This window comes from Balearica regulorum, chromosome 1 (genome assembly GCF_011004875.1).
Source record: "Balearica regulorum gibbericeps isolate bBalReg1 chromosome 1, bBalReg1.pri, whole genome shotgun sequence".
Classification (NCBI taxonomy): Eukaryota; Metazoa; Chordata; class Aves; order Gruiformes; family Gruidae; genus Balearica; species Balearica regulorum.
This window is the reverse complement of record NC_046184.1, coordinates 200,748,417-200,771,574: the sequence shown is the minus strand read 5'-3', so window position 1 is coordinate 200,771,574 and position 23,158 is coordinate 200,748,417. Positions and strand designations below refer to the sequence as shown.

The following is a 23,158-nucleotide window of genomic DNA, read 5'->3' as shown; positions in this document are numbered from 1 at the left end:
TGTTTGTTTTCCTATTACAGGCAGACTGATAGAAAAGTTTAAAGCTGAGCCCTGCAACAGTCAGATTGTGTTAGACTGGGACTTTGGTTTGGATCTAAATTAATGTGCTGTAATCACGGGAAAGACGTGCCAACCCCCACAAGTGCATCCTTCGGGGTGGAACAGCACCTCTTGCAAACAGGTTTTCACCAGGTACTTCTGAAAAAAACCACATTTTTGTTTTGAGAATAAAAACTTCAGTATCCTTCCTAATTTATCTTAACAGCAAATTAACCCGTAGAGAAAACTATTGCATTGAAAGCTGTACCTGGGAGGAGAGATCCCATCAGGGCTTATTTAATGGAGATTTTCCCAGCCCTTCCTGAAATTAGGAACTTAATGTATTTTAGAGGGAAAACAAACATTTCCATGATTGCAGGTTTCCCTGATCTCAGGGAGGAGGGAAAACATCTTCAGCAATACACTCTACAAACGTATGGCAAAAGTTGAGCTAATAAAGAGACACTCCCTTTTCCCTTGGTTTTCTGGAATTCCAAGCTCTCATCAGAGGCAGTAATTATTTTGGGAGTCTTTCACTGTTCCCCTCATCAACGTGTTTACTTCCTTCTTATGACATTGCATTTGCAATGTTTGGCATTTTCTCTTCCTGATGTGGCACAGTGACTCTGTGGACTGTTTTTGTTTTTAATTCTGTGTGCTGATGAATTGCTAAAACCGATTCAGCAAATCGTTTCTGACCGTCCAACAACTGCAGAGCAATGCAGACCTTCCCCGCAGGGAGGGGTTAAGAATCGGCGCACGTAAAGATAGCATAATACAAATTTGCAGGTTGATTAAATCTCGTTACTTTGAGAGAGATATGCTTCTTATAGACACCACTCTTACAGCACCCGATGTAAAAGAACTCTGCATGTTTGCAGTTCTCCCTGTGATATTCTGCCAGCCCTTGGCATGGTTCAAGCTTCTGAGCGAAGGCCATTGACTACAACTGGATTGTGAAGGGTCAAAACGCGACAAATGGGGCTTGAATCCAGCATCTTAAAGCCCAGCGTATGTCTTTCAATTGCTAATTTTTCCGAATTTGTCTTTTTTCCTGTAATGAATTAGCAAATAAAGCATTAACAGACCTTACTGAACTCTTCCCCTTGCCCCTCTGACACTCTGTGTTAGAGGACAAAATTTATGACGGTACCAAGCACATACTTCTATTAAGGCTTCCCCCCCCCCGTTTTACAATCTCTACCACAGCGCACATTTTGCATGCTGCGCCAAGACCTCAGTTTTTTGGTTATATGTCACGAAGTGTGATTTTTCTTCACCTCTTGTGCAATCCCTAACCTTCCACAAGCAGGGGAAGGATCAGGGGCGCCGCACCGCGGCCCTGGAGGCCAGGCCGGGCCGGGCCGCGCCGAGCCCTCCCGCAGCGGCGCGGCCGGCTGACGCACTCCGCCTGCGCCCAGCCCCGCCTCCGGCGGCCCCTGTGCGTCCCATGCGGGGCGGCGGTAGCAGCATGGGTCGGGCCGGCAGCGATGGCGGCAGCGGCGTGCCGGCGGCGATGGACCCTGTGCGGAGCTTCGAGCGTTGGAAGAAGAAATACACCCGGCGGACGAGGAAGCTGCGGCTGCAGCGCAAGGAGCGGAAGCGGCCGGAGTGGCAGGTGGAGCGGGAGGGCATCAGCCGCCTGGTGCAGCGCTACCCGGAGGTACGACAGGGGCGGGCGGCTGGTGCTGCTGGGCCGGGACGGGGAGTGGGGGTTTTTGCAAGACGGGGACGGGAGGGCATGGCAGGCCTCTGGGGACGGAAAAGCGGCCCCTCTCCTCGTGTGGTGGTGTGGGGGTAGGGCTGGGAGGAGGGAGTGATCTTTAGGAAGGACAGGCAGGGCAGACGAGGGCAGAGTGTTGCCCTCTATGTCAGTAACCAGCATGGAGCTCCCCTGGGGATGGACGAGGAGCCGACCGAGAGCTTATGGGTCAGGATCCAAGGGACTGCAGGGGCAGGGGACATCATAGCAGGGGTCTGCTACAGGCCACCTGACCAGGGAGACCAAGTGGATGAGGCCTTCTGTAGGCAGATAGGAGCAGCCTCACGTTCACAAGCCCTGGTCCTTATGGGGGACTTCACTCACCGTGACATCTGTTGGAGGTTCCTGGAGTGCATAGATTACAACTTCTTTCTCCAAGTCATAGAGGAGCCAACGAGGAGAGGTGCCGTGTTGGACCTTGTTCTCACCAACAAGGATGGACTGGTGGGGAATGTGAAGCTCAAGTGCAGCCTTGGCTGCAGTGACCACAGAATGGTGGAGTTCAAGATCCTCAGGGCAGCGAGGAGGGCACACAGCAAGCTCACTACCCTGGACTTCAGGAGAGCAGACCTTAGCCTTTTCAGGGATCTGCTTCGTAGAGTACCATGGGACAAAGCCCTGGAGGGAAGAGGGGGCCAAGACATCTGTCTAATACTCAAGGATCACCTCGTCCAAACTCAGGAGCGATGCATCCCAGCAAAGAGGAAGCCAGGCAAAAACACCAAAAGGCCCCCGTGGATGAACAAGAAGCTCCTGGGCAAAGTCAAACAAAAAAAGAAGCCTACAGAAGGTGGAAGCAAGGGCAGGTAGCCTGGGAGGAATCCAGAGAAACTGTCCAAGCAACCAGGGATCAGGTTAGGAAAGTCAAAGCCCTAACAGAATTAAATCTGGCCAGGGACATCAAGGGCAACAAGAAAAGCTTCTATAGGTACATCAGTGACAAAAGGAAGACTAGGCAAAATGTGGGCCCTCTCTGGAAGGAAAACGGGAGACCTGGTTAACCAGGATATGAAGAAGGCTGAGGTACTCAATGACTTCTTTGCCTCAGTCTTCACCAGCAAGAGCTTGAGCCACGCTGCCCAAATTGCAAAAAGCAAAGGCAGCAATTGGGAGAAGGAAGAACCACCCACTATAGGAGAAGATCAGCTTCGAGAATATCTAAGGAACCTGAAGGTGCACAAGTCCATGGGACTTGATGAGATGCATCTGCAGGTCCTGAGGGAACTGGTGGATGAAGTGGCTAAGCCACTCTCCATCATATTTGAAAAGTCCTGGCAGTGTGGTGAAGGTCCTACTGACTGGAAAAGGGGAAACATAACTTCCATTTTTAAGAAAGGAAAAAGGGAAGACCCAGGGAACTACAGGCCGGTCAGTCTCACCTCTGTGCCCGGCAAGGTCATGGAGCAGATCCTCCTGGAAACTATGCTCAGGTACATGGAAAAGGAGGAGGTGATTGGTGACAGCCAGCATGGCTTCACTAAGGGCAAATCGTGCCTGACAAATGTGGTGGCTGCTTATGACAGAGTTACAGTGTTGGTGGATAAGGGAAGAGCAACTGACGTCATCTACCTGGACTTGTACAAAGCATTTGATGCTGCCCTGCATGACATCCTTGTCTCTAAATTGGAGAGACATGGATTTGACGGATGGACCACTCGGTAGATAAGGAATTGGCTGGATGGTCACACTCAAAGAGTTGTGGTCAACAGCTCAATGTCCAAGTGGAGAACGGTGACAAGTGGTGTTCCTCAGGGGTCGGTACTAGGACCGGCACTGTTCAACATCTTTGTTGGTGACATGGACAGTGGGATCGAGTGCACCCTCAGCAGGTTTGCTGAGGACACCAAGCTGTGTGGTGTGGTCGACACACTGGAGGAAAGGGATGCCATCCAGAGGGACCTTGACAGGCTTGAGAGGTGGGCCCATGTGAACCGCATGAAGTTCAACAAGGCCAAATGCAAGGTCCTGCATGTGGGTCAGCGCAATCCCAAGCACAACTGTAGGCTGGGTGGGGAATGAATTGAGGGCAGCCCCAAGGAGAAGGACTTGGGGGTATTGATTAATGAGAAGCTCAACATGAGCTGGTAGTGTGCGATTGCAGCTCAGAAAGCCAACCATGTCCTGGGCTGCATCAAAAGAGGTGTGACCAGCAGGTCAAGGGAGGTGATCCTGCCCCTCTACTCTGCTCTTGTGAGACCCCACCTGGAGTACTGCATCCAGCTCTGGGGTCCCCAACAGAAGAAAGACATGGAGCTGTTGGAGCGAGTCCAGAGGAGGCCACAGTGATGATCAGAGGGCTGGAGCACCTTTCCTATGAGGACAGGCTGAGAGACTTGGGCTTGTTCAGCCTGGAGAAGAGAAGGTTCCGGGGAGACCTTATAGCAGCCTTCCAGTGCCTGAAGGGGGCCTACAAAAAATCTGGAGATGGACTGTGTGCAAGGGCATGGAGTGATACAACAAGGGGTAATGGCCTTAAGCTGAAAGAGGGCAGATTTAGATCAGATGTTAGGAAGAAATTCTTCCCTGTGAGGGTGGTGAGGCACTGGAACAGGTTGCCCAGAGAGGTTGCGGATGCCCCCTCCCTGGAAGTGTTCAAGGCCAGGTTGGATGAGGCTTTGGGCAACCTGGTCTAGTGGAGGTGTCCCTGCCTGCAGCAGGGGGGTTGGAACTAGATGATCTTTGAGGTCCCTTCCAACCCAAACCATTCTGTGATCTGTGAGAGAGTATGTGTCTTGGGCAAGGGTGGGGAGCACCCATAGTTGGTAAGGGTGTTCCTCTGGTTGTTGGTGGTGCCTGTAGGTAACAGATTTGTTGGGTGACAGTGCTCAGTGGCAGGCAGAAGGGCTTTCACCTCCACGAGGCAGGGATGATCCTCCGTTCCTTCCCTTTCTTCCCCAGGCAGAGGAGAAGAGGGCAGTGAGTGCAGTCCCAGTAAGTTTGGGTGGACTGCCTGTGCGCAGGCTGTGGAATGGGTGGTGGCGAGACCCTCAGGAGAGGAGTGAGTGTTTGAGAGTGCAGTGAGGAGGACATTGAAGCAGACGGTAGGAATGGTTGTAGCCAGTGACACTTGGCCCTTCTGACCAGGCAGCATGGATGTCTCATTGTTGGAGGTGGGACACATTTGTCTCCATAGATGACGTCCTACAGGCAAACATCACACTAGAAGAGTATGTTGATGAACCTCTAACCAGGAAATAGGTATTTAAATATTAGAGCCACGGTCAGTGGTGTTGGTTTTGTCACCCTGATTCCCTTCAATTCCTCTGTGACATGGCTGGCTTTTAAGCCATATTGATTAGTGGAAAGTACTATAATTGTGGATAATGGCTTACATGTGCTCTGCTTGTGTGTTGCTCTATGTCCTGCCAAGTTTTGCTGAATTTGTGGTTATTGCTGGGGAGGAGCGTGGCAGTTGTACTTGGTTACCCCGCACTCAGCATAGCTGATAGCAGAGACTTTTTGGTGGTTGTAATTTGATTGAGCAGAAAGTAATGACACAATAGGTATAGAATAAACATGTCTTACCATGAAGAGGTCATGATGGCTCCTTTGGTTAAAATTCAGCAAGTTAGTATTCTGAAGCTTCACACAATCATTTGCCTTACTGGTTTGAAAGCAAATGGTATGCTTCCAAAGGTGTTCAAATTACTGTTTTGAATTACAGATTATTTTACAGGGAAAAAAATGGACGTATCATTCATTGTTTTAATGATGAAAATTAAAGATGGTAACTACATAAATACATTAATATTTTGTTGTGGATAAATTTTGGGTTAACTTGTTTTGGCAATATTTTTCTACTCACTGTAGAAATAGAGGACTTGTCTGCTTTCACAGTCAGCATCTTACTGAAATTGTTAGAAGCTTGTATTTTTCTGAGTGGGATGACCATTGGTAGGTATGTGTCTTCCACTGGGGAATGAAAAACCTGCTACGTTACTACAGTACTGTTGGACTGCTTGTTATAACCTAGACTTAGATGGTTGCCTTTGCATGGTCTCTGGAGGGTGTGTATCTGAGCAAGAGAGAGTAACTGGGTTAAAGCAACTTGGCAAAGGCTGTGTACAGAGTTCGTGAACTCTCTGCACAGATCCCAGGGTGATGGGCTTATTGTTTATATACCAAATTGCAGTATATATACAATAGGTTGCTCTGTATTTCTGTGTGTTTGAACACAGACAGGGAGATGTGTAGTGAAATTAATGTTGCATGTTGTCAGGCCCTAATAGTTCCTGCATTTGGTAATAGCTTGCATTTACTTGATAATGTCACATGCAAATTAGGCTGCTTCATTACCTTTGGGTACTATGACAATATCTAGCTATTTTCTCGTTATATCTTGTTTTAGAGTCCCATCACTGGTCATTGAATACTCTGAGCTGTCACCCATCAGTCTCATAGATAAAGTGGTCGAGTTCAGGGGATAGTTTTTCTCCTAAAGCCGTAGATACATGTGTGCAGCAGCTTAAGCAGTATGTTGCTCCAGTGTACTGGAATTATATGTATATGGCATAGGCGTATTGAGAGGCAGGAGCAGGATCACCAGAATCATCAACTGGAGGAGATGCTGGCTTTTTGGAGTGCATTAGATCCTCTTCATCTGTGAGACTGATTGGCCAAACGTGATCCCTCTTCATCTGTCATTTGCCCTTAGTTGATCTGGATTCATTTGAGGAAGATGATGACAATGGAAAAAAAATCTAATTGTTTAGGAGAAGGCAGCAAGAACACTTAAAGTAAAAGATTTATCTTGGGTGTTCAGTCTCAGAGATGAAGTGGCAGAAATATTTTGAAAAATGATCTCTGGGAAGCCAGCATTTCCTCCACTTAATGCTGCCTTTGCCTCTTTGTTCTCCCCATACACGATGTGTATGTTCTCCATATACAGTTTTGCCATATTTATGGTGTATGCATGCATTAAATCCCTATACACATCCCTATCTATTACGCTAGTTCTTACGGGGAAAAATTGCTTTGCTATCTGTCATGCCACTCTACAGGCGTGCATCCTTGGCAGATAATGGGGTATGGCTGTGTTGCTCACGGGTGTATGTAAGCAGGAGAGAGGTTTAAAAGGAACACAGACAAGCAGTGAGTTAGTGAAACTACATTCTTTAAGGGAATGTTGTAACCCCTGGTTTTCCATAGTGAGGTCAGTATTCCTTTCCTATCCTCATAAATTTTAGGGTGGTATAACTGGATTGTGGTAGGTAGATGTGAAATTCTCAGACTTTTTAGTTTCAGTAGTCCCCATTCTTATTTTCTACAGTAGTGTGTTCCTCTACTCCTAGCCTTAAATATTTTGCATGATATTTAAATGCAGTCACGTTTCCCTGAAACACATCCTATACATTTGATACTTACATTTATTTTCCACTCATTCTACATAGATTTATGTTTATACTGGCCTTATAGTCAACTCTGTCAATTACTTCCATAGATACTTGTGTTTATTTGCTGTATATATGGCTATGTGAATATGTGTGGAGGCCTCTGTCACCAATGTGCATGTTTGTACACACATTTATGTCTGAGACAAGGGTGACAATTCTGTGGCTGTGGAGCTTGGGGCAGCATAGGTAAGGAGTGAGCGGTGGGAGGTTGTGTTTGTGTGTATATATAGAGGTTGAAGAAGAGAGGCTGGTAGTGGTCAGGCATTTATCCATCAGAATGAAGACAGGGTAAACATATGTTTGTATTAGGATGGTTTTGGGGACTCCTGGTCTCAACTCTTCTGGGGTTTTGCTGTCATCTTGCTTCAGGAGTCTTCTGCCTGTGAACATACAGCTGGATGCCCACCTAGCTTCCTGTCTGCAGTCCTTCATACCTCATATCTCCTTTTCTGGTCCCTGACAAGGTTTTCCACTTGGTCTCCTGCAATTTCTTCCATATTTCCCTGGACCTGGTTATAGTGAGATTGGAGATTGTGAGTACGTGCCAGGTGTTTGGATCTTCAGGGGTCTCCAGTGAGTTCTGCATGAGGCAGATCCTTTCTTAGGGACAAGGGAATTAGAAAGCTCTTTGGTAAGCTCCCTGCTGTGAGGAGCACTGGCTGGGGTCTCTGGCATGCAGGCTGTGTTAGGTCTTTGTGTGCTTTTGTCATCTTGCATGTGGCATGGAATAGGGGAAGCATAGCTGTTGGATGCACGAGTATCCACCTTGCCCTCCCTCTTGGAATATATTGTCTATAATTTCCAGTGTGAGAATGACTGCAATGGATAACCAAGACAAAATTTAACAATAATGAAGAGATAACCAAGATACGTTTTTACTGGATTTTTTTTTGTCATTTGTTGACATGTGTGGCAGTGTAAATGGAAAACATTAAATTTAGTTTCAGTGTGCCCAAATCTTGGGATCATTCTCTGTGTTACATGTTCCTAGGTGATCTGTTACCTGTTGATCCAGTGAATTTGTTGCCTAACTGTAAGGCTGTTAGGGAACATTGTCTTCTCCATCCAGTTGTGCTCATGAAAAGCATTAACAGCTGACTGATGTCCTGGGTAAGAGTGTAAACTCTTTCTAGTCTGCTTCATGTCAAATTAGTCAAGTTAGATCAGAATACCATTTGAAGTATTTGAAATGAATTTTGAAATTTGAAATGCTCTCACCTAGAGCAGATTAGAGAGAGTTCACAAATACAGATTACCAGCAGATTAGAGGAGGTAATAATTGCTGACAGGGAAACAAACTAAGTAGAAATTGGTGTTGTTTTCCAATGGTACACGTAGGTATGGAATAGATCTATCAGAAGATCCACCTCTATCACCAGTCCTTCTTACTCCTGCCATTCGGACTTTATTTAAAAATAATCCAGGATCTTTGGAGTTTAAGGGTACTCTAACAGATCATTCTTGTGCTCCTGGAAGTTTGTAGGGCAGAGAAATAATACAGGAAGCTTTGTGACAACACCTTTCCTAACATTCCTGTGCCTCACTTTTTAATACTATTCTCACTCTTTTCCTTCTTGGACATCTTTAAGAGCTAAGCTTACACATGTAATGATTTTTAAATTGATTTAGAGGAGTTTAAGGTAGAAGAGCAGAACACTATTTGTCTTCTCTGTGATTATACATCAGTTCTTACTGAGACATGTAGAGTTAAAAAGTTGACCACTGAGATACGTAAAGCAGCCTTAATTATTTAGAACAATTTCACATTGCTGTAATAGCCCATTTCATGTGTCACAAACCTATTAAAACCTATCCCTTTAGTTACATGCAATGGATTGCTTGAATTCTTTTCTGATGTTAGTAAGATAGTTTTCCCTCCTGTAGGCATACTGTTTTCCTATGTGGACAGTCTCTGGTTGAAATGAAAGTGAACCTGTATACATCACTGAGTTGTCATCCTTTAGCATGCAAAATAAAAAGTCTGGGAATTAGCCCAGTATGCAGTATTGCATGTGATACATAATATTTTCAAAATTAGCAACTGAATTTGGAACTATTTGTCAGAAATTCCAATTTGTGAAAGTTGAAAAAAGAGCTTTTATGGTGATTTCTGATAGTACATTTTTGGGGCGGGGGGAACTCCTATCTTAAAGTATGTGCTTCTCAGCACAAGTAGATTTTATAAAAATAATTCACCTTTAAGATTTCTAAGTAATGTTTGGCAATGCTTGGTAATGTTTTAATTGCTCTGCTAGGACACAGTGAAAGTGTGAAATCTACCTTGCAAGTGCTTTATCTTGAAATATGTCAAAAATGGTTTTTAGTAAGGGTGTTACCACCTTTTATCTGGAGATCAAATTCATGCATTAAATTACTTTTCTTGTTTTTACTAGAGAGAACTAGGCTGAAAAGAGTAGTGTTGTGATCTAGGTGCTTTAAACAGTTATAAACCCTCAGGAAAAAGCAGTGTAGTTTTCTGTAATAGGCAAAGCCTACAGAAGGCTTGGTACTTCAAGGAGATAGAAGGCTGATCTGACAGCTCGGTAGCTCTTCATTTGAGGCTTTCTCTGGAATTGTTATCACGAGTTGTCAGGAACATCTGAGGACCATTTTGCTTGGTTCCTGTGTTGGGAGATTTCTGTTCAGCAGTCTGTTAGGTGATACCTATTAGATATGCACAAGTTGTGTAAGCTTCCAGTTTGACATCTGGAAATCTCAGTTTATGGATGTTAGTCAGTATGAATTCAAAGCTGTGTAGTCTACCTTCCTCTTCATCAGCTCAGCCTTTATAGACACAGTAGTCTATTTTTTTCCCCCCTTAGTTCTATGGGGTTTTTTTGTCCTGCTGCTGTTGATTGTTGTGAACTTTGCCAGTGAAAGCTTTCCACATCTTTTGATCATCTCCTGTCAGCTAGAACAGACTTGAAAGTATTACATTTTTCTTAAGATCTCTACTTGACATCTCAACATTTTTGTAAATCATTCAGCCAACTCGTAGACTCAAACACATGCTCTTGGGGGTTTTGTGTGTGTGTGTATATGATTAACAGGTATACTGTAGAGGTGGGTCCATACAGAGAAGTAATTTAGTAGGTGTTAGGACAATGAACTACTTTTTAAGTATGTTTTGTACCCTGTAGGACAGCTCTAAAACATTCATTATACCAAGTGCTAGAGGTTGGTGAATCTGGTGAGCTTCAGGGCATAGGTGGACTTTTGTTGTCCCACTCTGGTAGATGCAAGATTGCTGCAGTTCTGGGTCCCCAAGTCCAGCCTGCAGTGAGTGTGAGTGTTTATTCTCAAGAGGTGCACATGCATGCACACACACGTGTCCAGCTGCAGGTGACCACAGACAGAGCAGTGCCTTTATCAGCACCTGTGCAGACACACACACACAGCCCTTACACACGTGTGAGCAGCACGGATGGCAGGTACTGTTCCTCTCTGGCTGATCACAGTTAACGTCTGCTAATCAAATGCATACCCACACATGGAAAATGGGTCTCTCCCGTAGCTGGCATTAGCTACTCAGTCTGCCCCAGAGCTGGCCTCAGGTCCCGGTTTCCCCAGGTGCTGGCACCGGCACCCTCCAGCCTCTGAGGTTCGTGGTCACGCTCCAGCTGCCGGCGCTCGGCTCTCGTGCTGCTGCCCACTCCTCTGGCTTGAAGGTCGCTGGTGGTCTCTCACATGGGGTCAGAACAGAGGGTGTGCCCACACAGAAGGTGGATGGAAAGGATGTAAGAGTAAGGAGCAGTAGTAGTAAATAATTATTTACATCATTACATAAGAATATTTAGTAAGACTGCAGGATAGGCAGTGGTGGTGTGGTGCAGGGCTCGGTCAGACAAGCGTACTGACCAGCCAGTGGTTACCCAGAACCTTTTATCCCCTTTTTCCTCTATTTTCTCACGCTGGTTCCTCCCCGTCCACCTTGATCCCTCCCTGTCCCTGCCTTTGATCCTTCCCCTAAACATCCGTAATGAGCCTTGCACATTCCCACAACCCTCGTGAGAAGTTGTACACCATCCCCAAATGCTTGTCCCCTGGAGCCCCCCGTAAGTCCCAGGCCCCTGCAGGCACTGACCCCTGCCAGCCTGCAGGGCCTTTGGGGAGGGGGTGGCCCCACTAACGCCTTGGTGAGGTTCATTCAGGAACCCCGAGCTGACTGACCTCCATCCTCTGACGGTCCAGGGAGCAGCTGAGTCAGGGTGCTTTAACTCGCAATGACGCTAGTGGGTCTCCTTCCCCGATGTCGTTCCACTGATTCTCGTGGGGTCTTTGAGTCATTAATTACGTAACCTAATGCCAAGTACATGCAAAAAAATCTTGACACTAGCACTGTAGAGTCAAAATGGGAAAGTGGAATGAGGGAGAAACGTGTTTGTTATCTGCAGTTATTTCCTAAAGTGTTTGCTTACCAGGCCTTTACCCTGCAGAACATTTACCTGCTTTTTTGATGTCTGATCTCATACAGCAGCTGGAATACACTTCATCCTCATTGCTTTGCTGGAATACACTTCGTCCTCATTGCTTCAGGGGATCTGAAAACACAGATGGGAAAAGGACAGGTTAGCTCTAGTGAGGTGGTAGGCTGTAGGGAGGCTGCCAGCAGTGTTTGAGTGTGGTCCTTGCAAATGAAGGAGTCTGCCTCTAGGGATGGCAGCCCTAAGGGTTAAATTGTTACAATTTAAGCAGGTGAGCTTCTCTCTTTCAGAAAGATAACTGCTCTGTACTTTGTAGCATAGTAATGTTTTTTTCTTAAGCCAGAATGATTAAAAAAGAAGGGAGATAAGAACTCTGAGTTCCATTTTATGGGATATGACTATCATTACTCCATTTGCAGTAGCCTCCAAAACCATTCTGGTCCTCTGTGGATATTCCCAGAAAAATGAATTTATGCTTAGTGTGCATGAATCATAAACTCAGTGCTTGTTGCAGCCATACAGAAATATGAAATAGAATTATAGAATCATAGAATGGTTTGGATTGGAAGGGACCTTAAAGATCATCTAGTTCCAACCCCTCTGACATCGGCAGGAACACCCTCCGCTAGACCAGGTTGCCCAAAGCCCCATCCAACCTGGAAGTGTTCAAGGCCAGGTTGTAATAATTGGCTAGTTATATGTTGTGCTGTAGAATTTTTATTATAGTCTCTGTTGGCAGTTAGTCTGACTGGGACAGTTTTGGAGAAAAAGGCTACAGAAGTTCTGATTTTTGCAGTTATTGTACATATGTGAAATGCTTAGCATGAGGTTTAATTGCAAGTTATGTCCGGGGCTTGTGACATGGTGAATTGTAGAAAATTTAGACCTTGCAGTATACTGCAGTGTCTTTTTAAAATAAGATTTTAAAAATTTTTTAATTTTTTTTTTGCTACATCCAGTTTTGGACCCCAAAAGAAAGAAAAAAAATCAGAAAGACAGACATCAATAAAGTAGATCCAGTTCAGTGGAGGGCCATTGAAATGGTGGGGATTGGAGCACTTGCTCTGTGAGGAGAGGCTGGGGGAGCTGGGCTTGTCAGTCTGGAGCAGAGATGGCTTTGGGGATGGGATGGGGACCTTACAGCAGCCCCCAGTGCCCCTGGGGAGATCATTGAGGAGGTGGTGCAGAGTGGAAGAATAAGAGACAGCAGATGTAAGTTGACAGAAGAAGGGCTCAGTCTGGGTCACTTTTTCCCTGTGGGGACAGTTGGGCAGAAGGACAGGTTGCCCAGAGAGGATGGATGTCCACTTTGTGTCCCTGAACAATTTCAAGACTGGACTGGGTGAAGCCCTGAGCAACCTGACCTGACCTTAGAGCTGACCAGAGCAGGAGGTTGGAGCAGAGGCCTCCTGAGGTCCCTTTCAGCCTGAATTGTTCTGTGATTTCATGATGACTAGAGCTTGAAGTTGTGCTATTAGCCTGCATGATTAAAGTGTATCTTATTGCTTACTGAACAATTTATGGTAGAAGAGCAGTTTGGCTTAGGTCAAACTGGTAGAGATTGCCTGACCAGCTAACTTGGATCAGGTCATACTGAACTACTACATATTTATGTTAACAGCTACGTAAAGAATGCTATTTAATTTCTCTGTTATGCTTAGAGTGTAAGCACTGATTAAACTTACTTTGTTTCAGATAAATGCAAGTGAAATTCAAAGATTTTCAGACTTTCCGTTGTCAAAGAAAACCCTAAAAGGTGAGTACAAAAGTTTTCTTGGGAAAGTAACTTAAGTAAAAATGAATGTGTTATTTATCTGCATCTGAACATTTTTTTGCTTTAAACTAAGTTTTAGATAAGTACTGCCATGTACAGTGTTTTCTAAACAGAGGAATACAGCTCTGGGCAAGACAAAAATAAAGTTGTGTGTTTTTTTTTTTTCCCCCCACACACTCTCTCTTCTCTTCCCACACGGCAAATACTAGGTTTGCAGGAAGCTCAGTATCGTGTGGTAACGGAGATACAGAGGCAAACCATAGGTTTGGCTTTACAAGGTAAAGACGTACTTGGAGCTGCAAAGACTGGATCAGGCAAAACCTTGGCTTTTATTGTACCAGTAAGTAATTTACATCCTCCTATTTGTACTTAAACCAAGTTATCCGGGAAGTGTTGGATGTCAAACAGCTTAGGTTAATAGGTCCTGGGAGAAAAATTATAATTCAACTGATCTAAATGTTCCAAGAAAGCCAAGATACTGATTTAATAAATGAGGTTCTGAAAGAAGTATATTTTCAGTCCTAGGAATATTCTGACACTTAGAAACACCATTTTGATCCTTACATTAGTAGACCCTGTACGATTCAGGAAGTGGTTTTGTTTTTTTTTTCTCAGGAATCTGTTTTCCTGGTGCAACTCTAGTTGTCCCATTCTTTTAAAATATGAAAACTAAGTGCATGGAATAGAATGGCAAAATTTCTTTAGTTCCTTAGACTTTTTTTTTGTGGGTTGTTTTCACTGCTTTAAAAGTTTCGCGTTTGGACCTTATATAGCAAACGTAAGCTTAGTGATTGTGGACTTCCATTTCCTTGTTGTCTTTTGTGGAGTCCTTAGAAATCACTTCCAGGTGCAAGTGGGAAAACAAGATTGTGGTGGGTTGACCCTGGCTGAGGGTCAGGTGCCCACCAGAGCCGCTCTATCACTCCCCTCTTTCATTAGACAGGGGAGAAAAGGTACAATGAGGAAAAAAAAACACTTACGGGTCGAGATAAGAACAGGGAGAGATCATTCTCTAATTATCATCACGAGCAAAACAGACCGAACTTAGAGAGGGAATTCATCTTATTTATTACTAAGCAAAACAGAGTAGAGGAATGAGAAATAAAACCAAATCTTAAAAACACCTCCCCCCACCCCTCCCATCTTCCCGGGCTCAACTTCACTCCCGGCTTCAACCTCCGCCCCCCCCAGCGGCACAGGGGGACAGGGAGTGGGGGTTACGGTCAGTTCATCACGTGGTGTTTCTGCCGCTTCTTCATCCTCAGGGGGAGGACTCATCGTTCCCCCGCTCCAGCGTGGGGTCCCTCTCACGGGAGACAGTCCTTCACGACCTTCTCCAACGTGAGTCTCCTCCACGGGGTGCAGACCTTCAGGAGCAAACTGCTCCAGCATGGGGTCCCCCACGGGGTCACAAGTCCTGTCAGCAAACCTGCTCTGGCATGGGCTCCTCTCTCCATGGATCCACAGGTCCTGCCAGGAGCTTGCTCCAGCGCGGGCTTCCCATGGGGCCACAGCCTCCTTCAGGTGTCTCCACCTGCTCCAGCGTGGGGTCCTCCACGGGCTGCAGGTGGAATCGCTACACCCCCTCATCCTCCCTCCATGGGCTGCAGGGGGACAGCCTGCTTCACCATGGTCTTCACCACAGGCTGCAGGGGAATCTTGCTCCAGCGCCTGGAGCACCTCCTCCCCCTCCTTCTTCACTGACCTTGGTGTCTGCAGATGTTCTTACATCTTCTCCCTCCTCTCTCTGGCTGCAAAAGCGCTCTCTGACTGATTTTCTCTTTCTTAAATATGTTATCACAGAGGCGCTGATTGGCTTGGCCTTGGCCAGCGGCGGGTCCATCTTGGAGCCAGCTGGCATTGGCTCTGTCAGACACAGGGGAAGCTTCGAGCAGCTTCTCACAGAAGCCACCCCTGTAGCCCCCCCGCTACCAAAACCTTGCCACGCAAAACCAACACGAAGATGAAAACCCCTGTGATGAATAATACATGTTTGACTGTTTTACTCAAAACATCATGCTCTACATTTCATTTTTTCAAATTGAAAGTATAATTGGGACTTTTGCCTGAAGTGCACATATTAGTGGATACAAACCCCATCACGTTATGGTTAGATAAAGGGAAAAAGAAATGTAATTTTGATTGTGTAGGTTTTTTGGTTTAAACATTACTTGCATTTTTGTGAGCATAAATTTCTTTGGAGCCTATTCTGTCAGTAACTGTGGGAACAGCAGTAGGTGGTTTGAATATCCTCTCTAGTTCAGCAGATTTATGCTTTATGTTTTTTTTTTTTAAATTTATTTTTTATTAGTAAAGAATAAAAAAATGTAAGTGGCTTCAAAATATAGTCTTGTAAACTTCAGAAACAAAAGTGAGATTGCTCAATTAGTTAATTGTTTTACAAACCTTATTTTGAAGCAGTTTAGGGGAGACAATTGGTAAGAGAGGAGCTAGAGAGATGAGGAGTGAAAAAAAAATGATCAATTGTACAAGGATACTTAACAGACTTCAGTATTTCAGAATGCTTCAGGTATTCATACCTATGAAATCTTTGTGTTAGGATTAGCTGACTAAGACAGCGTTTCTGCAGTGTGAATTCCTAAGAGGAAGAATAATCCTGGTCTGAGGTTTATGGCAACTGCAGTTGGAATGCTCTGTATATAGCATGTGTGGGTAGTACTGCTTCAAGTCTATAACTGGAATTAAAGCTGTGATAATTGACTTTCTTCTAGTTGCTCATTCTGTTTCGGGTTCTCACAAAACCTTGTGAGCAGGGAAGTTTCTCGTATTTTTCTACATCTGATTTCTATTCTCATATAAATGATTAAGGCTTAATTTTTCAGAATTTAGCAGAGTAGGATTAATTGTGCAGTAAAATGTTCATGATTTACCACCTATTACTGTCTGTCATAGATTGGTACTGGGGAACTTTGCTACAGCAAGTATCATTTCCATCAGTTAGAATTGGTATGTAATCTAACTATGTGAAACGTATACTGATGTTTCTTCAAGTTATTATTGTAATTAGTGTGGCTTTATCTCAAAATGATGCTTTTTATTACAAATTTGTTGTTACATATTTTCATTCTGAGATTTTTATAATGAGAATATGGTAATCGTTTTCAGGCTTTGGAACTCCTGTATCGCCATCAGTGGACTTCAGCTGATGGACTGGGAGTTTTGATAATATCGCCTACCCGGGAACTGGCATATCAAACCTTCAAGGTTCTGCGTAAAGTGGGAAAGAATCATGAGTTCTCAGCTGGCCTTATCATTGGAGGAAAGGTGCGTCCTTTCTTGGAGTTTGCCGGATGGAAGCATAAATGAGTGCTGTTAAGTGCTAGTTTAGGAAGGAAACCCTGGAAAAGAAAAGTCAGGGAAGAGAGTAGTTAATGGGAACCCATCAGCGACCCACTTGTTTTCCTCTCTGTGAACTCTTGTCTTTTTAACCTTTTGCGTATTTACAGTCTTTCCAGGTTACATGACTGGGTGGACCTCCCTGCCAAGCCTTCCAGGACTATCCTCTTAATCTAGGTTATTCTGAAATATTTGTTGCTCAAGCTGCAAGTGTGAGCATGCTGAAGAAATTGTGATATCTCTGTAGAAAGAGGAAAGGCTGATCCTTGACTGTTCTTTCTAGAAACTATCAATAGGTTAAGCTGGCCTGGTCATCTCTAGTACTGAGTTTCTAGTGGGAGCAACTAGAGCTAAGCTGGTTTAACTCCTTTTCAGGATCTGAAAGAAGAGTCTGAAAGAATCCACCACATAAATATGCTAATTTGCACTCCAGGACGGCTGCTGCAGCACATGGATGAAACTTCATATTTCTATGCATCTGATCTGCAAATGTTGAGTAAGTTTTTTAAGTACTTGAAAGTACTCAGAAATATTTTGTAACAGTTCATAATTGTGTGGAACATTTCCTTGGGCAAAAAGTTTATCCTAGTCGTGGTATGTACCTGAAATGGCATTTAAGTTCACACATGTACAAATTAAAATAGAAAACAAGAAAACCCCTTGCTTGTGTGTACTTTGTCTCAAACAGCTGCTGAGCATGCCTTCCTTAGGATCATAAGAACAAGTAGGTGAGTTAGTAGGGAATCCAAACCTAAATGTAATGAGATCTGTCTTGGCTAACGCTGACCTTTGTGTTCTGGCCATGGCTCTCCTATTTTGCCTGACATGATAATTAACTATATGGAATATCCATTTCAGTGTGTGTATTTTGGACCAGTTCTAGAAAACACTTTTCTTTGAATTTTAAGACACAATGCTGCTCCTCTCATTGTTTTGTTAGCCTTGTTAATGTTGTTTCTTTTCATCCTTCCAACCTGAATAAAAATTTCAGCGTAATGAAAAGGTTTGCCTGCCACTACGAATTGTGTAAGCTTTAGCTTGAGGAACTTAGAAACAATTAAGAAGCTAATGAAGCTGATAAAATGTGAAATTATGCTTGCTATGCTTAGTACAATTCATGGCAGTTAGACAAGAATTGCATTAAATGTAAGCCCTTTTCTTAAAGCTTTGTCTCTGTGCTACTCTTGTTTATTCCCTATGTTTCAATGCTAAATTCACCTTAGGTACAGGAGAGGCTGTTTTGCTTTGTCACGAATAGTACAGCACTGGTTTATATTCCATGTTTTTGTTTTAGTAATAGGACAGGGAGTTTGTAATTTGCAGTCTGTCTGCAAATTGCTGAACTGTTTACTTGAAATGGTGATCTTTTATGCTTCAGCATGTGAAACTGAGGGCTATTGTGAATAGATTATGGGAAGTGGTATGACTTTTATTGCAGTTTTTTAAAAATACATATTTTATGGAGTACGTGAATATCCAAAGAGAATCCTATACAAATACGTGAATATCCAAAGAGAATCATATACAGTAATTAAGCTAATCTCTGCATTTTAAGTAGGCATGGATATTTATACTACATAGATTTGAGGTATGTTTTTTTTATGTTAATAAAGCTAAAACCAGTTTTTTTCAAACTATCTCTCAATTCAGTTCTTGATGAAGCTGATAGAATTCTAGACATGGGGTTTGCTGACACAATGAATGCAATCATTGAAAATCTACCCAAGAAACGCCAGACCTTGCTTTTTTCTGCAACACAAACAAAATCAGTGAAGGATCTTGCACGGCTGAGTCTGAAAGATCCGGAATATGTTTGGGTTCATGAGAAAGCCAAATTCAGGTATGTTGGGATAATTATTTTTTTCTGTGGGGGGTGGGTTTAAACAGACAATGACCCTACTTAACTGCTTCTCTGATTGTCAGTTCCCTGAATGAGAAGTTACGCTATGCATCTTCTTTCCTGCAGTGTCTGATCCTGTTGTGTGCCTTCCTGAAAGCACGGAATTTCCACATAAGAGGGTACTAGTTCTGACTGATTCATTACAGGGAGGCTGAACCCTGCATTTGCCTTGTGGCTCCTCAGGCAGCTTTGTAGACTGGAAATTTTCTTAGTGGGTTATAGCCTGGATGGAGTAGCGTCCTGGCTGTAGCACTTGCTTCTGAATTCTTTTTTTGTTGTTTGGCTTCCTTGCCTCCTGCGTGTGCATACGCTGTGCAGAACCACCAGGTGTGTTGCACAAATACAATTTTTCTGTGTGCCATTGATAAATCTGGCTTGCCAAGGAAATGCTACCCTATTGGGAAAGTGCAGAATGACAGTCTTGTTTGTGTATTCAGTATTAGGTGCCCAAAGAAAAGCATGTGGCATTAGTCCATGTGCAGTAAGTCTTGGCACTTCCTGATGTGCTGGGTTTACTGTGGACACAAAATAAATTTATCATGCCATACAGTTTGGATCAGAATGGGAGGGCCTTGCGAGAAGTGAAGTATGTGGTCTGCCAAGCTCAAAAAATGTAATGTGTCACTCAATGAAAAATATATGCATATTGGTTTTGGCGCTTTTTTCGTTAAAAAACCTAACTGAAGAATGTTATTTAATATTTTGCATTTCTGTGGGTTCTGTCATCTAAGTGTCAAATCGCTTATGAACATGTGGAATTTTTTTTCCCCTGCTTTTCTATGAAGTATGCATATATTTCCATACCTAAGATGCAGGAGAAAGGTGAAACACAGTGATAAAAATGGCTTTCCCAAGAGCAAATGAGAAGTCATCAGCAAAATGGAACAGCAGAACCAGGCTGAATCCTGAGACAGTTTTGATTTGATTATCTCTGTATTGTACTACAAATACCTTTTTTAATCAGTAGTGCTATCAAAGGCATCTTAAATAAGTGTGATTGCCTGAAAAAATTGTGTGGTTAATAGCCTCTTAGCAGAAGATTATGTACCAGCCCAGCCTGTAGTCTTCATTTTGAGGTCTGACTATACATCTGTTTCACAGATCTCACACTTGTTGTGAAGGCTATTTTAAATTACATTTTCTTAAAATATTTGGGGGAGTTCAATTAGATAATAAACTGAATCAAAAAAAGGAAAGTATTCATATGTTTTAGAATTTACAGCCTTAGTGTACAATAGGTTATTGCCTTATGAAAACAGTTTCCTCTGAAAGACTTAAAAAGCAAAAGGTGCTGTGGCATAATTCAAATTAACTAGCAGCACCGGAGCAGCATCTTGTAATTTCATCCTCCCAAGTGGCATCTTTAATAAAGTAATTTTGAATACCCTTGGTCTGTTTAGGGTGAAGCAGAGGAACTGTAAGATGTGAGCATTTAGATGTATTTCAAGGACAAATATGCCAAAGAATTTTTTTTCTTTAGTTTAGTTTATTTTGTAAAGAACAGAAAGGTGAGTTAATATGACAATTCGGATCTTTACAAAGTCATTTTGCATGTCAGGGTGTAATCAGTAGAAGTACATCAGTGCTCTTTTTTTGTGCATGATTAGACTGTGTTTTGACATTGCCTTAAGCACAAATGATGCTTTAATAGGACTAATAGACAAAATTGCATTTTAAGTCAAGGTAATTTGAATGTCGCTACTTAGACATGGAAAGACTTTGGCTTGCTAGTAGTAAATTAATTTAGAAGTAATATCAAAAGTCGTTCCCTCCTCCCCACTGGCTTTTAGTAAGGAAATTGATTCATCTTTCAAGAGTAGCTTTCTAGTGGAGCTGCTAAGATTTGTTCCTCAAAGCGGGAGAACTTTCCAGCCTGACTTTTTTTTTTTCCCCTTCTCTTTTTTCTGGGTATTTGTCAGACACTCTTGACTTAAAAGAAAGGACAGACAGCTCTGTAGAGACTGTATGCCTGTATATTCTTTCTCTTCTTTTCTTTCCCATCTTAATGTTATGGGGACTAACGGTATCTAAATGTACTTTTTGTTTTGTTGTTTTTTCTTTAGTACCCCAGCAACTTTGGATCAGAACTATGTTGTTTGTGAGCTTCAGCAAAAAGTAAACATGTTATACTCTTTCCTGAGAAGTCACTTGAAAAAGAAGAGCATTGTGTTTTTTGCAAGCTGTAAGGAGGTATGGCTTTTCCCCTCCCCGCCCCCCCCCCCGTAGCATGTTAAAAAATTTAAGATATTTATGTAGGTGTCAAGGCACTAGAGAGGTGAGATTCTGGACTAGTTTGCAACAGGATATTGGAGGAGGTACCAAACAGGACCTGCTCCTGTAGGTATATCATGCAGGGCCTGGCTGCTGGGAAGAGCAATGACCCAGGCTCAGTGCAGGAAGGTCCTGGACACCTCAGTGTACCCAGTCATTTTTGTGCTCTGCTGTTAAAAATGAATGCAAAAATAATGTCACTGAGGGTCAGCTATGTTAGTTTTGTCTCATGACACATTTTGTAGTTGTACAGAGTATTTTAATAGTTGCACCTACTTTCTTTACAAGCTTATAAGTCTGCCTTACTAAGAAATCATAATTGTGAAATAGCGCAGGGAAGGGTTTTTCTTATGGGTATATAGGAAGCAATTCTTCAAATATCCACTTGTATAGATGTTGCGGGACTATTCTGTTGAAGTTATTTGTATGGCACAGGTATTTATACCTATAACTGCTGCATGTATCAAATATTTTACAACATACAATGGTGTAGTAAATACTCATTGCAGTTCTTCCACTTGTGCAAGAGATTACAATATTTTTGTTGTTCTGCAGTTGGCTGATGAGTACGGTGAGGTGGTAGGCTTAGTTGTACAGAAGTTCTCTGAGCTGCAGCTGTTACTGCAACATATGCAGTTTCTGTAACTATTTGCTTAAGATATTGGATAGCTACCTGCTATAAAATAATGCTGCAACATAGTACTGTATGTAAGAGTAAACAGACTGCTTTTCTAAGAGAGGTTGTTGAAGCTTGAAATAGTAAACCAAGACTGTGTAGACTGCTTTGGGCGCAAGCATAAGATGCTACGCCTCTCCAGTATTGTCTAAAAGCAGTGCTTCTGATGGACTTCTGATACTTTGGTCCCTTGCATACAGCCTACGTTGTTGTGTCCCAAGTCATTTTTGCTGTTACCTACTCTGGTTCCTTTTAGGAAATGCCATCAAAAGACATGCCAGTCTTGAGTGCCATTGTTCATTTCCTCTTCTAGTACCTGGGCGTGTGACAAAGTCTCAAAATAGCATTTCTTGTCTCTGATGCGGAGAAAAGTGTGTTTTATTTGATGTGCTAAGTCAGTTGCTATATACTGGATTGCATGGTAAATTTTGCCCCCCCCCCCCCTCTGATTTGTTGGGTAGGTCCAGTATCTGTTCAGAGTGTTCTGTAAGCTTCAGCCTGGTCTTCCTGTACTGGCACTCCATGGCAAGCAGCATCAGATGAAGAGAATGGAAGTCTACACTTGTTTTGTTCGGAAAAAGGCAGCGGTACTTTTTGCTACAGATATTGCAGCTCGTGGCCTGGGTATGTACCTGCAGAAGCAATATTTATTCACAAAGTGCTAATGTAACCCTATTGAGACTTTATCAGACTTTATGCTCTGAAGACCAAGCTGATTTGTAAGAAATGAAGCTATAGTTTGCTTAAGAGCTCATTAGGGTATCTCAGAAGAGATATGCTTCTGTTCTTTACTGAAGAGGCACACTTGTGCTTTTTTTTTTTTTTTTTCTCCAGAAAGATGTATATTGTCATTAGTTTTGTAATGGCATTTGTTAGTCTGGTAGTCAGTAGAACCTTTCTTTCCACCTGTCTTTCCTCCTCTGGTTTTTCCAGCAATATTCTGTGACAAATATGTGCAACAAGAGAAAATGGAAATAGTGATGCATTTGCTTACTACGTGCCTTGAGGCAGTATTTCAGCGGCTTGAAGTATTTCTGATGTTCCTGAATCCTGTGGGTTATTCCAAAGGGTATGAAAAATTACTAACCTACCAGGATGTGGAAATGAAAACCTGAAGAAATTTTAATGTCTGAACTGTGAATGGCATTATAGGTCTGTACTCTTAAGTAAGCAGAAAAATTGATGAGGGAAAAAGCAAGAATATTTATAGGACCTGTTTTGGCTTGAGTTTCTTTCCTCTGGTCATTATGCGCTGAATTATGACTGTTTTCAGGAGTTTACCCGTTCTTTCAGGTAGCAAACTCCATTGTCCAAAATGTAAGGTTTTGTCAGTATGCTACAAAAGGAAGGTGCTCTAAAAACTGAAGGCAGAAGTGAAAACTGTTTATCATACCTTCTACACTGCTGAAATCTCACTGGTGAGGATCTGATGTGGGTAACCATACCTCCCTAATTGTGGAATACTTCCTGACCAAGCCTGTAGCTACGCTGTAACACAGACTTAGTCGAATGCAATGCATGCTGCTGCTGGGTGAAATACAGCAGTTACTAAATGCTTATTA

The 23,158-nt window shown here is 43.2% G+C and overlaps 1 protein-coding gene across 1 annotated transcript in view; it reads left to right on the top strand.

Annotated features, from left to right (window-relative positions):
- The first annotated feature begins 1,459 nt into the window (after nt 1-1,459).
- The window catches only part of DDX10 (DEAD-box helicase 10), a 191,769-nt gene continuing 170,070 nt past the window's right edge, over nt 1,460-23,158 (top strand). Inside the window, exons 1-8 of the mRNA XM_075742273.1 lie at nt 1,460-1,702; nt 13,314-13,374; nt 13,602-13,732; nt 16,519-16,677; nt 17,125-17,245; nt 18,400-18,589; nt 20,713-20,839; nt 22,058-22,220. Of these exons, the coding sequence (XP_075598388.1) occupies nt 1,490-1,702; nt 13,314-13,374; nt 13,602-13,732; nt 16,519-16,677; nt 17,125-17,245; nt 18,400-18,589; nt 20,713-20,839; nt 22,058-22,220 (1,165 nt within the window). The 5' untranslated portion in view covers nt 1,460-1,489. The remainder of the gene's footprint in view (nt 1,703-13,313; nt 13,375-13,601; nt 13,733-16,518; nt 16,678-17,124; nt 17,246-18,399; nt 18,590-20,712; nt 20,840-22,057; nt 22,221-23,158) is intronic.